Source organism: Petromyzon marinus, chromosome 32 (assembly GCF_048934315.1).
Source record: "Petromyzon marinus isolate PM22_M1 ecotype Great Lakes invasive population chromosome 32, UKy_Petmar_22M1.pri1.0, whole genome shotgun sequence".
Classification (NCBI taxonomy): Eukaryota; Metazoa; Chordata; class Hyperoartia; order Petromyzontiformes; family Petromyzontidae; genus Petromyzon; species Petromyzon marinus.
Window position 1 is genome coordinate 5,777,446 of NC_133698.1, and position 15,359 is coordinate 5,792,804.

The following is a 15,359-nucleotide window of genomic DNA, read 5'->3' on the forward strand; positions in this document are numbered from 1 at the left end:
TTTTGTACATAGCAGGGTCGTGGAAAGGTGGCAGCGGCTTGAGGGGCTCTTCATCCAGCAGTGGATTGACTACGGCTGTTGCTGCTGCTGCTGAATTTCAGCAGTCTTTGTTTAAAATTCCTGACTATGCTGTTGGGTCCCTGAAGGTAGAGACCGTTCCAGAATGTTGCTCGCTTAAACTAATGCTGCTTTTGATCATAATGATAATATTGGTCTGGAAAGCCAATAGGCTGATGGTCTCGCCACAAACATTTGTTATTTATACGCGGACGCCGAGAACAAAAGGTGCTGCGCCTCTGTTTGCTTTTGTAGCTTATATAGTGAGTCAGTGCCTATAGCCGGTATCTCTTATCAGGTGACGCACACGGTGGGAGTAGGGCAATGGTGGTGGTAGTGGTGGGGAGGAGGAGAAGGGAGGGAGGGAGGGAGAGAGGGAAGGAGAGGAGGGAGAGAGGGGAGGAGGGAGTGAGAGAGAGAGAGGGGAGGGAGAGAGAGGAGGTGAGAGAGAGGGGAGGGAGAGGAGGGAGAGACACAAAGACTCCCCATCACAGGCGCGCACATTCGGACTTGGAGCTGCACGCGTGCGTCTCACTCCAGAGCCCGCACGGAGCGAGTGGGCGCACAACTCACGCTGGGTGTACAACCCCACAGAGAGAGAGAGAGAGAAAACAAGCAGTTGTATTAGATATACATCACTGTTCTATTTATCGACGCTAGATTTTTTTTTTCTGTTTACTAACAACAACAAAAACGATTTTTAATAACTGTTAGATTTTGTTATTTTCTAGTGCTTATTATTTCGCAGTAATTTAAAAAAAAATCAAGCAGGGATATTTACAACAGACTACGACGACTCAATTTGTGCACGGGAACAGGTTTCCCAAGTGTTTATCTACTAGCTACTACAGTCGTCAGTACGAGCATTACATGGTATGTGAGTCGTGCACCGCCACTAGAGAGCATTCGACCGTCCCTTTGCACAACACAGCTCGTGCCGAGCTGCTACAGTTGCGAGGAAGACACGCACGGCAATAGAACACCCCTGGTGACATCGGTAGTATCAGGCAGACTGAAGAACTGAGAACAACATCCTCGCACCGACTCGATAAAGAAGAAGAAGAAGAGCGATATCAAACAGGAGGAACTTGCGCGCTTGCGCCGAGATTTGAACTTTTATTGAAGTCTGCGCGAGAGAAACCGGGAGAGCGCTACTTGTCCGTATACCTCGTGCCACCTGCTTTCGTGTGAGCAAGGGTGGCACTGTTATTATAATCATCAGCAGCAGCAGCAGCGGCAAGCGATGGGCATCAGCAACAAGCAGCAAGAACGTGCCACCAACATCATGTTCCCGCAGTACCTCGCGGTGCTCCTTCTAACCTGCATCGCCTTCCAAGGTAACAATCGTCACGAACATCATCCGGCATCAGCAGCAGCAGCATCGTCACATCATCCAGCGCAGCATCATTCTCGTTGTGATTCATTCAATCGGCAATGACACTGTCATCCAGCCCTCATCGGCATATCAATCATCATCGGTTGAAGCGTCCGTCAGCACCATCATATAATCCGTAGAAGTAGTAGCAGCAGGGTTCCAACATCATGATTATCAGCAGCAGCATTCATTATAACCAGTCGTAGCGGTGTTAGTAATAAGTAGCAATAGCATTAGCAGCAATAGCTGACACCATGACTCGCATCATCAGCAGCGGTATGGGCAATCGTGATGATCAGCATTTATATATGACTGGCACACGTGGAATGAAACACGGTTATTCTTTACGAGTCCAAAAATGCAATGGTGCATCATCACTGTCGGTGGTAGCAACAGTCCCATCGCTGTCATCACAAGCACGACACAACACCCCACGCGCTGCAGTTCACTACACGCTGGCAAGAGCCTCAACGACACGCATATCTTAGCATAGAGCACTGAGGCACAGTGCTGTTCACAAACATCTATTTGGGTCGACACAGCACAGGACTCGGTGGCCAGCACCACGTCCGACCGCCGGTGTCTCCCGCGTGCTAATGTTTACACACCGCACCAGGTACTCAGTTGAGGCCGAGTAGACCTAGGGGGGGGGGGATGGTGGAGGAGGCCCAGAACTGGTTCAGATATTCGCTATTGTTATTGGTCTTCAGAGCTGGAATCTCACTCGGCTCGCAGGGTTTGTAGCGCAGTGCGCTAAGCGCTGCGCCACCCCTCCGCACGAGTAAGATCACCATCACGAGCATCAGCGAGCTCACTTATGTGCACCTATTAATCATCATCCGTCAGAATCAACACGATCGATCATTCGGTCAATCAATGCCAACGTTGCATGCCGTGTTCTCTCCGCTGCTGAACAAATGACTTTCTCACTTCGGCCTATCCGCCTCCGACCTCGTCAACGTACTGCAAACAATACCTTGCACATTGTACACTGTACGTGTGATAATTATTACAATAACTAAATAGCGAAAAATTATATACATATTTAATATACGTGTACGTGTTGGAGACCCAATTGAACTAACACCTACAGTAAGCTCCCACCACAATCGTGGCTGTGATGACTGCGCAACATATTAAACAATGTGCTGTCAATTGCACTTAGTGCAGTCTTGTAAATACGAGCATAGCACGTGTGATATATAACCAGTATTGCATCGACTAGAGTTTTACATTGTATCGCATTGTATCAGCCACAATTGCACGCACGAATGTGTTATGGCACAGTCACTGGACTGTGCCATATTGCCGTGGTTACATCGGCGGAGCTCCGTTCGTGAATCCAGGGGATTGGATGGATGGAGAGGGTTCTTCAAAGAGGGGAAATCTTGTGTAACATTCACGAATTCATTGGCTGCGTGCGAGGGAGCCAGCCTACTGTGAAATGTGTGATACGCGTTCCTTTAGCGCCCTCTCAAGGGCAGATGCCCCCACCTGTACGCAAGCGGATGCAGGCAGAACTAAGTCCCCTCTCGACACAGCTATACAAAATGTGTGTATGTTGAACTTACTGTCGCGCCCTACGTAGCTAACCGTGCTACTCGGAGGTGCGGAGTTAAGGGCCAATAGACTAAACACAAAAAGTGGTTCTGAAGAAATTAGGGGGGCGGGGGGGGTTCAATCTCGATTTAAAAGTGCACAGCTCCAGTCGCCTCGCAAACATCGGAAGGAGGAGCGTTCCAGACGGCCGCTGAACGCGCGCATCTGAACGCGCGCGATGCAGGGAAGGATCGTCCTTGGTTCGACGCCTCTTTTCGGCCATCAGTGACCGGTCTATTGGCATTCCAGACCGTGTATTATTATTATTATCATCAAGCAGCAAGCGTTCGTTTTAATACGCAATATTCTGAACGGGGCCCCCAACCTCATGGGGCTCAGCAGTAAGTGACAATTGTTGAACCAATGCTTCCTGCTTGTGAAGATGCTCGTGCCAGGGGACAGCAACCCGCGGCTCTATAAGATCTTTAAGGACTTTGTTGCGTCACGTTATTTATGAAGGGCCCTCCCGTACTCACATTCATTGAAATATCTTTAAATATTGAGACGGGTGGTTTTTTTTTTAAGTTTATTACAAATTCCAGGGAGAAAAAAATACGTCTCTTGTTATTTTGGGTAGCTTGTTAATTTGGCTACGGATGTTCCCGTTCAATGCGAAACAAAAAATGCAATACCGTACGCACTGGATGGGGAGATACGTGGTGGACGTTTACGAATTCAGACATTTATCCTCAGCCCCGGCAAGAATATCGTAGCGCGCTTAATGAATGAGATGCGGCCCTCGCCTTATTTTATTTATTTATTTTGCAACGGACGCATTCGATATGCCAAACGATCTCAATCACAATTAGGGTGTAGTCACGGTTAGGGTGTGGTCACGGTTAGGGTGTAGTCACGGTTATGGTGTAGTCACGGTTAGCGTGTGGTCACGGTTAGGGTGTAGTCACGGTTGTGGTGTAGTCACAGTTGTGGTGTAGTCACGGTTAGGGTGTACTCACGGTTAGGGTGTGGTCACGGTTGTGGTGTAGTCACGGTTATGGTGTGGTCACGGTTAGGGTGTAGTCACAGTTGTGGTGTAGTCACGGCTGTGGTGTAGTCACGGTTAGGGTGTGGTCACGGTTGTGGTGTAGTCACGGTTATGGTGTAGTCACAGTTAGGGTGTAGTCACGGTTGTGGTGTGGTCACGGTTATGGTGTAGTCACAGTTATGGTGTAGTCACGGTTAGGGTGTAGTCACGGTTAGGGTGTAGTCACAATTAGGGTGTAGTCACGGTTAGGGTGTGGTCACGGTTAGGGTGTGGTCACGGTTAGGGTGTAGTCACGGTTAGGGTGTAGTCACGGTTATTGTGTAGTCACGGTAGGGTGTGGTCACGGTTAGGGTGTAGTCACAGTTAGGGTGTAGTCACGGTTATGGTGTAGTCACGGTTGTGGTGTAGTCACGGTTGTGGTGTAGTCACGGTTAGGGTGTAGTCACGGTTAGGGTGTAGTGACAGTTATGGTGTAGTCACAGTTAGGGTGTAGTCACAGTTATGGTGTAGTCACGGTTAGGGTGTAGTCACGGTTATGGTGTAGTCACGGTTAGGGTGTAGTCACGGTTAGCGTGTGGTCACGGTTAGGGTGTAGTCACAGTTAGGGTGTAGTCACAGTTAGGGTGTGGTCACGGTTAGGGTGTAGTCACAGTTAGGGTGTAGTCACAGTTGTGGTGTAGTCACAGTTGTGGTGTAGTCACGGTTATGGTGTAGACACGGTTCTGGTGTAGTCACAGTTCTGGTGTAGTCACGGTTAGGGTGTTGTCACGGTTAGGGTGTAGTCACGGTTAGGGTGTAGTCACAGTTAGGGTGTGGTCACGGTTAGGGTGTGGTCACGGTTAGGGTGTAGTCACAGTTAGGGTGTAGTCACAGTTGTGGTGTAGTCACAGTTGTGGTGTAGTCACGGTTATGGTGTAGACACGGTTGTGGTGTAGTCACGGTTGTGGTGTAGTCACGGTTGTGGTGTAGTCACAGTTAGGGTGTGGTCACGGTTAGGGTGTAGTCACAGTTGTGGTGTAGTCACAGTTGTGGTGTAGTCACAGTTGTGGTGTAGTCACGGTTATGGTGTAGACACGGTTGTGGTGTAGTCACGGTTGTGGTGTAGTCACGGTTGTGGTGTAGTCACAGTTATGGTGTGGTCACGGTTATGACGTCGTCGCAGTGGTTTGCTGCTCAAATGAGCATCGAGGCAGTGTTCATCTCGAGGTCACAGCCCTGAGCTGGTGGTGGAAATTCCCCATTTCTATGACGGGGCGGGGAGGGCGAGTCTATCCATAGCACGACCATTATTGACCCTCCCCCACGAAGTGGTCGTCGTTGTATCGATCTACCCCCCCCCCTCTCCCAAACGGATAATGGGCTGAGTCAACCCCCAACCAGGATTTGAACTCGCAACATGCTGATTGCGAGCCACTCGATCTCCCACTGAGCCACCTGTTGCTATGGAGTGCATTTGCAGTTTTGCACACCAACGTGGGTTTTTTTTTTGTATTCTCAAGAGGAGATAAAAAAACATGATGTGTTGCTTATGGGGCACCCACACTATTTTCATCATAATAGAGACAGCGATTTTGTATTCGGCTTGAAAATGAGTTCCCAATTACATTTGTATTGTCTGCGGCAAACTCAACTTCCACTGGAAGACATCCCACTTGCCTATGCAGCGGCACTCAAGCACAAACGAGAGAGAGTTCTTAAATATGCCGGCTTGTACAATAATGAATAGGTTGAGGTGATGCCCTGCCATTTCTTGCTCACGCCACTGCTGGCAGTAACAGCCTCCAGTCAGACGTCTTGGAATGGGTGAGGCGTGGCCGTACGTCAACCCAGAAATTTGAGAAATCTGCCCACTCTCTCAACAAGGCGATCTCGGGATCGCCGGTTGTGACAGTGCGCGAACCATTATAGCACAGCGGCACCCCGTATTGTTATCAATAGCTCGCTTCCCGCTTAATGCATCGTGTTGTAAGGTTCAGACTGCTTCGCTGGACACATTGTACACGTCTTGATTTTTCCACGGGAGGCCATTTAAGATTGCATGGGAGACTCTCAGGGCGCAGAGATATTAAACCGCTATCCCCGTTGAATAAACGGCAATTTAAAAAAAAACAAATCTAAGCGTATTACAAAATTGTGCTCGATATTGGTGACAACGGAGATCTTTGTGAGGCCAACAATTGTGTGGACTCCCTTGTTGTAGGAAAATTACACGCAGGGCAATTTGGATTTTTTTGGACGCGTTAAATAAATCATTGTCGACTGAAATTCTCAACAACAACAACAAAAGATATTAGCCATTTAAATGCTAAAAAGTTGCAACAATGTAAGGTGCCAGTAATTCAATTGTATCAAGGTTTTCTGCTGATGAGCATTTTTTTATTTTGCTCTTCAATCGTTGAATCCAGCCAGGTGGCTCAGCGATGGTGGCGAGCGGTCCACAAACGCAATGTGCGGGTTCAAATCCCAGTTGGGGGTTAGTTCGGCCCATCGTATCTCTCCAGGGTCGATACACCGAGCGCCAACATTTTGTGGGGAAGTGAACAGCGGTTGTCCTACGTCTAGACTCACCCCGTCATAGTAATGTGGATTGACTCGCATTGGCTCAAGGCTGAGCAGGAAATCACTTAGATTTGTTTATTTTACCACATACCATTGAGTGTGTCTTTAACCTCTTGGTAAACTCACAATTTGGGTTTCTCATTGACGCGGGCGGCATGGTGGGCATGTCCGCGTTGTTTGAAAGCGCCCAGATACGGGCAGGGCAGCATTTTTCACGTCAGGTTCGAGCGCTGTGCCTTCACGGTTATTTACGGACCAGTGAGCACGCGCTCTTTCTTATTTATTGCCCTTTTGACGGTTCATCGCAGCGCTCGGTGGCGGTCTGATGCCAGCTCCATATAGCATGGGGTCGTTCGTGAAGAGTCGATTGATGCCACAAGGTGAATGTAAACGAGACGCTCAGAATTGACATCATTGTTTGACCGGGGAGTGAAATAAAGCCAGCGTCGTGGACAGGGCACACGGTCAGCGCCAGCGCCCACACGGCGCGTTAAAACAGCTTTCCTGACACACAAAAAAATGTAAATTGATTTAACGTGAAGCATTCCTCCTTGTCGGAGGAGCACAATTCAGATTTACGCTGCGCGGCTGTTTCAAGATTTACGTTTGTCAGAGGAGCACACTTTCCATTCATGTTTACGTTGAGTTCACAGACGTTTACGTTACCGAATGCGCAGTCAGTCCTACACACGTCTCGGGTTATGATTTAACGATGTCTTTCAAACAAGTTAAGGTTCAGAAGAAACTTAAGAGTTTTTCTTTTCTGTGGCTTGTTTCCCATAGTTTTGGGGGAAGTAGGTGCAGTGCTGTATGTGCTCATGTACGGACCATTTGTAAATCCACTATTGGATGAATACCTCCCCACATACTTCCCCATGCTGGTCAGTGCACATTGGTAAAGGTGGGGAGCATAGATGTGGGAGCAGAGTACGACAATTTTATGTTGCTGCACTACCCTCTGCTGTCCACAACATAGCCCCCGCAGCAGCCGATAGCACCTGTTTTAGGCATGGTGTCTGCCCATCCAAGCAGTATCTAGGCTCTAATCCACTGGCTTGTGAATTTTGACAGGATCGGGCATAAGACTGTGTCGTTGTGATATTTATGTGTACAGGTAGGGCCCACACATATATTTACTTGTTTTGTGTGGTGGTGAAGCACAGTTGAACAACCTCTATGACCAATATAACCTAGGGAGAACTTAACATAAGCAAATCTCTGGATGAGACGCCGAATGTCGAAACTTGCCCGACTTTATCTTTCACGTAATTGAACCAACGCTGCTGATAAGATGCACTCCCAGAAAGCTGCGTGGCCAATGGGCTGTGTCAATAATACTTTGACTTGTTTCATGTGGACAGACAACTATGGGATGGAAGCATTATTTATAACGCAATCTACTTAGTTTCCTCAAAGTTAATGGACAGCGGATTTGCTCTTAATGGTTGCAGCATTTACCGCGTCTCTTGACAGGGCTGGTGAATGTATCCGCTGGCAGTAGGAATGCTACGATTGAGGAATGGGGATAATCCTCTGTATTGGGTGGGGCCTAATGCATTCCTTTCATAGGGAGATGCATTACAAATCGTGCTACATTTCCATTGTACACCCAAACCTGTATCTGTGCTATTGTTCATGCGTAGCCCTTTTGTCATTCAACTGCTGGATGGGCCTGCCCACAAGGGTTATTTGATTATAAGTCACCTATCCTGGGCTTATGGGTTGATGAATGCGGGAACGTAGACATGAAAGCAACACTTAGGGGCTGCCACCTTTTTCCATCGGAGACCAAACCCGGATATGTTTCTCAGTCACCACCGGGTGTGTTTTCAAAACTGTGCAGTTCTACTCAAATAAAGTCCCAACACGATACCGATACCAGATCTGGGTACAAATCCCAGACTGATTGCGTCAAACCCGGAGAGGTGGCAAACCCTAGGAAGCATAGAAGCGCAGTCCAACAATGCAGTGCTTCACAGCCCGCAACAAAGCCCTGCAGCCACCGACCATGACAATCTGGCATGTTCAATGGTCTCCCGTCCAAGCGCTATCCAGGCTTCACCCTGCTTGGCTTCCGAGAACTGGGGGAGATCCAGTGTATTTATGGGTCATTTCTTCATTGCCCATCTGTACTACATTATATCTCCACAAAGTGTGCATGTAACATGTCCATTTTAACACGTAGGTTTTCGCTACCAATATCATCCATAATAGTTTTTTTTTGGGTTAGATCGCGTAAATATATAAATTGTGTCGTTAAAACCCGCCACCAGCCAACGAGTCAGAACGTGCCAATTCGTCACCAGTACAGTAACACAGGTGTGTTGAAGAGCCAAGCCACAACATTTACAATCTGAGTACGACGTTTCGCCAGTAATTACAACCAGCTTCAGTAAATGTTGTGGCTTGGCTCTCCAACACACCGGTGTGCTGTACTAGTGACGAATTGGCATGTCCTGTTTACGTGACAACCCTTACTAGTTGGCTGTGTCGGGTGGTGGCGGGTTTTAACGACACATTTATATATTTACGCGATCTAACCGAAAAAACCTCTATTTTGGATAACGTGTCCATGTTCACTTTCGCATGCAACTTCCGATGCAAGTCAGATCGGCAACTAGCCCTGATTAAACTTGGTTCTCAAGCATGAGCGGCTAATTCCGTAAGCCCAGTTACCATTGATTGCACAAATAAAAGGCACCTCCTAGAATTAAAGAAAAAATCAGTTGACCAACACTTATTTGAGGTCAGGATTGTAGGAAGGTGCATCCCGTCGTGTGTAGATTAAAATTTAACAAAACACCCCTCGAAAGAAGAAATCAATCAACCTCGATAAATTAGGCTTACATTTTGTTGTCCTTCCCCCGGGCGGTGACATGGCCTTCTCTTGTTGCCGAGGTTCGCGGTTCGAATCAGGAAGGCGGCCGTGGTTATTGCTGCCGGTGAAATAGCAGCAAAGCACATGCCGTCTGCTTCACAGTCAAAGGTGTGGACCCTGCGACGTCACGCGAAACGAGAAGGCCGTTATGTGCCAACGCCTCGGTCCAAATTTGTCAAATTCACAAAATTACTCAATTGAGATGAAACGCAGTCATCATCGCCCACCCCCCCCCCCCAACTGGCACATCAATGCCCACTCGCAGGCCAGGTGCCGAGTCTCCTTGCGCTGCACAGGGATGGCTGCCACTGGGGGCGCCCGTTCAACATTTGAGATGCGATGTGACGCAAGTCTCTTGTTGCGTGTAAAGTTACCTGAGACGCCCCAGCATAATGGAGAGCACTCTTTCGAAAGTAAAACAATCAGCATCGTTATCATTATCTGCACTAAAGTTGGATGAAATCTGCTTCTGTTAACTGTTCTCAAATACACGGGCGGTAAGCGTAGATTTTGCGAGAGTTCTGGAAGAAATTTTATTTTTGCCTCACAAACTTTTGATTGCAATCACAGATGCTGATCCACAGGCCCAAAGGTCAAAACAAGCAGTGAGTGACAAACATCTCCATTAAAGTTGTAATGGATAAGAGTTGAAACTTTCTATTAAAATCGAGCAAGTTTATACGAACCTGTGAAAGGAGTCGATTATGCAGATTGCTCAAAGGAAATAAAATTTGATATTTCTTTTCTTTAAATTTTTTTAAAAGATTTGTCAAGCATCAATCATTGTAGCACAATTGACGTGCAGTTTGCACCTTTAAATAATGGGATTTTTAGACCTAACATTTAGAGTTGCTCCGAAAAATGATTTCTGCCAGGAATGACGGGCCTTTTTTTAGAGGCCCAGATGGACGTCGATGAAACGCGTGGAATTATTATGATTTGGGTCGCCGCTGCGCGCAATGCATATAACTCTGAGAATTTGAAGCCTCGTAATAGGCGGATGGCAACGGCGCTACCGTACTGCATTGGCTGGCAGCAACGCCTGGAGTAATTAATGGGTTAAGTAAGTGCGGTGAGCGTGGTTATTAAACATTTAAGGGAAAGTTTTACTCCTGAAAAAAAGAAAAGGTGACATTTTTTTGGCGAGAGCGGACGGATCTTGATCCCTTTTTTTTGTTCGTCATTTTGCTTCCCGCGTGGTGGCTGGCTGTCTGTGTGCCCGCGCTCGTATGCGAGCGAGTCGCCGCGCTGTCTGCGGCGGGCAGTAGCGCAACATCACAGAGCCGGCGCGCACGTGGCACGAAAGGGCCACGTCCTGTTGAGCTTCAACAAAGAACGGCAAGTGCAGCATTGGGTTAACTTTTCATACGGCCACTGCGTCGTGTGAACGAGATAGGGCCAATTAAATAGATAGCGGACGCGCACCAGTGCACTTTTTTCACTAACGTTGAAGATAAGTCCAGAGGGAATGGAATACTGTACTGCATTTCATTCTGAACCCTGAGTGGCCCGAATTTTTTACGTGGTCAGATTTTGGCCCACGAAAGCGTTGCGCGCAAAAAATGAAAACCCAAAAGGGACCAGCTCCGAGTCGAAATCGAGTCGTAGCGTACGTACGTTGAACTGCTGTCGTAGCGTACGTAGCCAACCGTGACAATCGGAAGGTGTGTAAGTGTGGAAAGGCTTCTTTTTTTTGTGCAATGAACCTGCAAATAGGTAATCTTTGCAGATGGACAGCAAATAAAAACTTGGATCATAATTTTCAGTTGAAAAAGAGTTTCGCGGAGAGGGGAGCGGGGGAGGGCGGGGGGGTGCATTCACTGCTGCCGACTTGTGCCAAAACGTGCCGTTTGATTTTTCAACCAACTCCCAGTTTGACAGATCTCCCTCCCTTTGTGTCATCTTACGGCCTCCTCGCACAGAGCACACCTGCTGTGCCCAAAGCACCGCGGAGCCGCTTGCGGCCCCGCTTTTCGGCGAGGGCGGGAAGAAAATTCAAAGCGGAGGTTTTCTAAGGGGGGGAGGGGGATGGGCGAGCCCGCGCGTCTGAAAGGAGGCTTCACAAGCTCGGTCTGTCGCGACTCGCCCACACTGAACAAACGGCCATTTGATCAGGACACAAAGCGAACACTGACGTAAAATAGCACAGGACTCTCATCCTGAACGTGTGATCCCAACAGAAGCAGTTTTAGAAACCGGCGCAGGCTTCAATTAGGCCCTTGGCATGGAGCCGGTCCTTGGAATGTCACCTGTCTGCCAAATACCCCGCCAAACATGACAAGATCACGTTTTTCCTGCCATAAAATATCGCGTGAGCCTGAGCGCACGCGTGTGTGTGTCTTTCCTAACGCACGCGATTTAGGCGACGCTTTTGGCTCAGAACCGTAAGCAAAGATAGAGTACAGTGGTTTTTCTTTGTCATGGCCAGGTCAGGTTGGTCTGGAACAACTCCGTCAAGCACCGTGACCCTGGTTTTAATGCAGCTTCAGAAGGTGGCCGGCAGCGTAGCTCAAGAGTTTTCCGAGTGCTGAGCGCGGCACCAATGATATCCTGGGTTCCTAATTTAGGCAGCTACCTATTGGTTAAAATTGGGTTTTCAAGTTCAGTAAACTAATGGTCTCAGAATGATGATTAAAACTCTTCACATTAAATTTGGTTCTGCGCTTAATTCGGCTAAAATGCAGCCCTGAGAATTATAATATCGGTTGACTGTCACGTGATGATCCTCACTATCATACGCAGAAAAAAAGTGAGAAGGCTCATCTTCTGCTGTGTGGACCATAGATCACTTGAAACGATCTCAGAGATAGCTCTGTGATATCCACTTCCGTGGGCCATTATCCGCTACAAAGGGTGGGACTGCTCTGCGAGAGATCCGTAGGGGGTACTTTGTCTTGTGACATGTCAAGAGCAGTACAGTCGGGGGGGGGAGAGGGAATGTGGGGGGTGGGTGAAATAGTAAAACACACAAGTAGAACTCAGGTGGCGTCAGCAGAAGCTATGGTCAATATTTTACCAACTTACATACAGCAAGCACTGTTGCTCCTCCGGCACTGCTTGTTTTACACTTAATGTGTCATCGGTTATCATTGAATTACCAAGCAGCAGCAGTAAACAACCGGTCCAAACTAATCAAACACATACATAACTATTTTACGTATTTGTCACAATTGCAAGATGCTTCGGAAAGTAAGACGCATGCCAAAGTTACGTGCAGTGTCAATCAAGTTATATACATTTTATCACGCACCCCTACCCGATCATTACAAAAACCCACAACTACGTTTGCATTATAGTACAGGGGGGAAGAAAGTGTTTTATAATCCAGAGTATACCGTAGTACATCTGGGATGTTCTGTGCTCGGATTCAGCTGAATCGTCGAGTCTCTCTTCATTGGCTTTGGCTGTCTGTGCATGTACAGGTTTCCCTTACTTTGTGCGGTGAAATTCGTTCCAATAAAAGGGCACAACAATGCAAAAATCCGCGCGAGACGACTGCCTATACCGAGCAGTGCGTACAGTACACACACGCACAAGTTTCCCACCTCCCAACCGCATAGCCGTATATGAGCGGATTAAAAGCGCACGTAACGAATTTTGGGTAGAAATCCGTTAAAGCCGCGTGTATACGCAAAATCGCACAAACCGAAACCCGCATTAAGGCGAGGAAATCTCGCGTTGTCAAAAAAAAATTTACATTAAATTGGAGGGAACAAGTCGGGTACATTTTTCTTTCCAGCCTTAAACTGAATATTTGATCAACCTGCAAGTTTACAACAGAGTGAGCAAGGCCTTGTGGTTACCGAAGGGGTTCCCATCCGTAAATAAACAGCTGTGTGTGCTCGTGGAACAAGTATGATGGCCTTTAAACGTGTTTGCAACAAAACTGTTCACCGCGCTGGTCCGCAATGTTGCGTATTATTCACGTCAAATAGATAGCTTAGGTTATTATTGCCATGGCCTTTCATAAGCACACTAATCACGTGACCCGAAGGCCGGCAAGAGCAAGGGTGTGCTTAGCGTTTTTGCATCCATGAATGTGGACAAAGACGTTTAATTTCATCCAAGGCGTTAAGTTTTTCATTATAACCTTCACAACCCAGGCTCCGCTCAGATGTTTATCAGTAGAGGGGAGTAGAATAATAATATATTTTTATACACATATATAGTAATTTAAATAAAACGCGTTTGATTATAATTTGTGTTTCTGATGCAAGACCTTTACCGGTCTCGGTTACTCTCCACGCTTATAATGAGGTCTTTTGAACTTTGAGTGAGATCTAAAGAAAAGTCACTTTCCCATAGAACACACGGCGCCGTCTTGATGTACGCGACCAGAGAAGCCAGATGTTTCCACTGAGTGGAATCTAAAGAGGGCGGCAATTGTTGCATCTTGAACGTGAGGATGCCAAGACACCAAAAGCAGTAGAAGAAATATGATCTGTTTTTCTTTCAACAAAATATCTGAAAATAAATTGGAGCGTTGTTTTTTTTTCTCACACCGGCTTGATGTCAGTTCATGCCACATTTTTTCCTGTTATCTTGAAAGTCGGCACCGCAAAAACGGAGTGTCGCGGGGGCCGGAGGCTATCGTCACTTTTTTTTGGTTTCAGGAAATGAAGATTTACAAAGGTTTGAATCAACCTCCAGCAATGCTCGGCAACATCACAGAGCTCTTTTGCAGTCAGCTGCACAACAAGGCCGCTGCAGAATGAGATGGTGTGTAGTTTAGATTAATGTTTGGGGGGGTTTTTTTTGGGCCCCCCTGTCCCAAACCAGATTCTTACATCACAGTGGTTTGACCACTTCAGACCTGTCAACTCTTTGACTTCGAGGCATACAATGCCCCAGTGTGAATGGCCATTATGTGGCCGAGGATGCATTGTAGTTAGTGGTGTATTGGGAAGCTAATTTCACGCGCATACCCCCACTGTGGGGAACCACTTTCACGTGTAAATTACAAGGGCGGTTTCTGTTTAAGGCTTTCACAGCTGTGCTGATTCACATTGAGTTCAAGGGGATTGAATAAAGGAGCACGCATCAATCGAGCAAGAGATGACTTCACATTTTTTAAAAAAAAAAACATATACTGTACCGTACTAACATTGCTCGGTTTAGAAAACGTGATCGTTAAAAAAAAAACACAGCAAAATGTAAAATATCCAACGATGAATATTTACAAGTGCAAGGCCACGCCTCTCACCACGGAAAATCTTGAAGGCCTACGGTTTAATTTCATGTCGATTACCGTGGTTCGGGCCGCACAATAATTCCATTTAAACTTTAAATTGCCGGTCAATAACGGCATCCGTTGTCAGAGTGACGCCCCCCGTTTGGGAAAGAGGGTTAAAGCGAGGCTCAGTAGGCAGCTTTGCTGCTCCGCTACTGCATTGAGCCGTGTCAAAAGTGCTCGTCACACCTCCATTGAGCCTCGCGCTGACACAATTGGTTGGTTAAGCCAATTAATCAACTCGCACTCGTAATCAAACTGCTTTTTTTTGGTCGCTTACTCGAGCACCATAAAAAAAACAAATTGCTCCCCGGCTCCGACATCCTGCCTCTCGAAGGCAGGCAAAACCCTCAACAATCCACACCCCGCGTGATGCAAATAATGATGCCCCTTTTACATCATCATCATCCATTGTCAATACACTGCTGGATGGAGACCTGCCCAAGCCACCTCTCGCTATCCTGCCACTCCATTATTTTGCTTCACCATCGGCCATCATCCCATTCTTTTGATGTCATCTCGGGGTGCCACGGTTGTGAGATGTTCACTACCACGCGTGGTATGGAGTTTGCATGTTCTCCCCCGTGGTCGCGTGGATTTTTCTCTAGATCCTCCGCGTTTTTCCCCTCCAGATTTAGAAACGTGCGTTTAGACTATTTGGCCGCTATATATTTCC

The 15,359-nt window shown here is 47.3% G+C and overlaps 1 protein-coding gene across 3 annotated transcripts in view; it reads left to right on the forward strand.

The window, feature by feature from the left end:
• Positions 1-527: 527 nt before the first annotated feature.
• LOC116948094 (CD166 antigen-like) overlaps positions 528-15,359 on the forward strand; it is a 79,764-nt gene continuing 64,932 nt past the window's right edge. For all 3 annotated transcript variants that reach the window (XM_032964430.2, XM_032964433.2, XM_032964435.2), the window contains exon 1: positions 528-1,394. In XM_032964430.2, the coding sequence (XP_032820321.2) occupies positions 1,301-1,394 (94 nt within the window). In that variant the 5' untranslated portion in view covers positions 528-1,300. The remainder of the gene's footprint in view (positions 1,395-15,359) is intronic.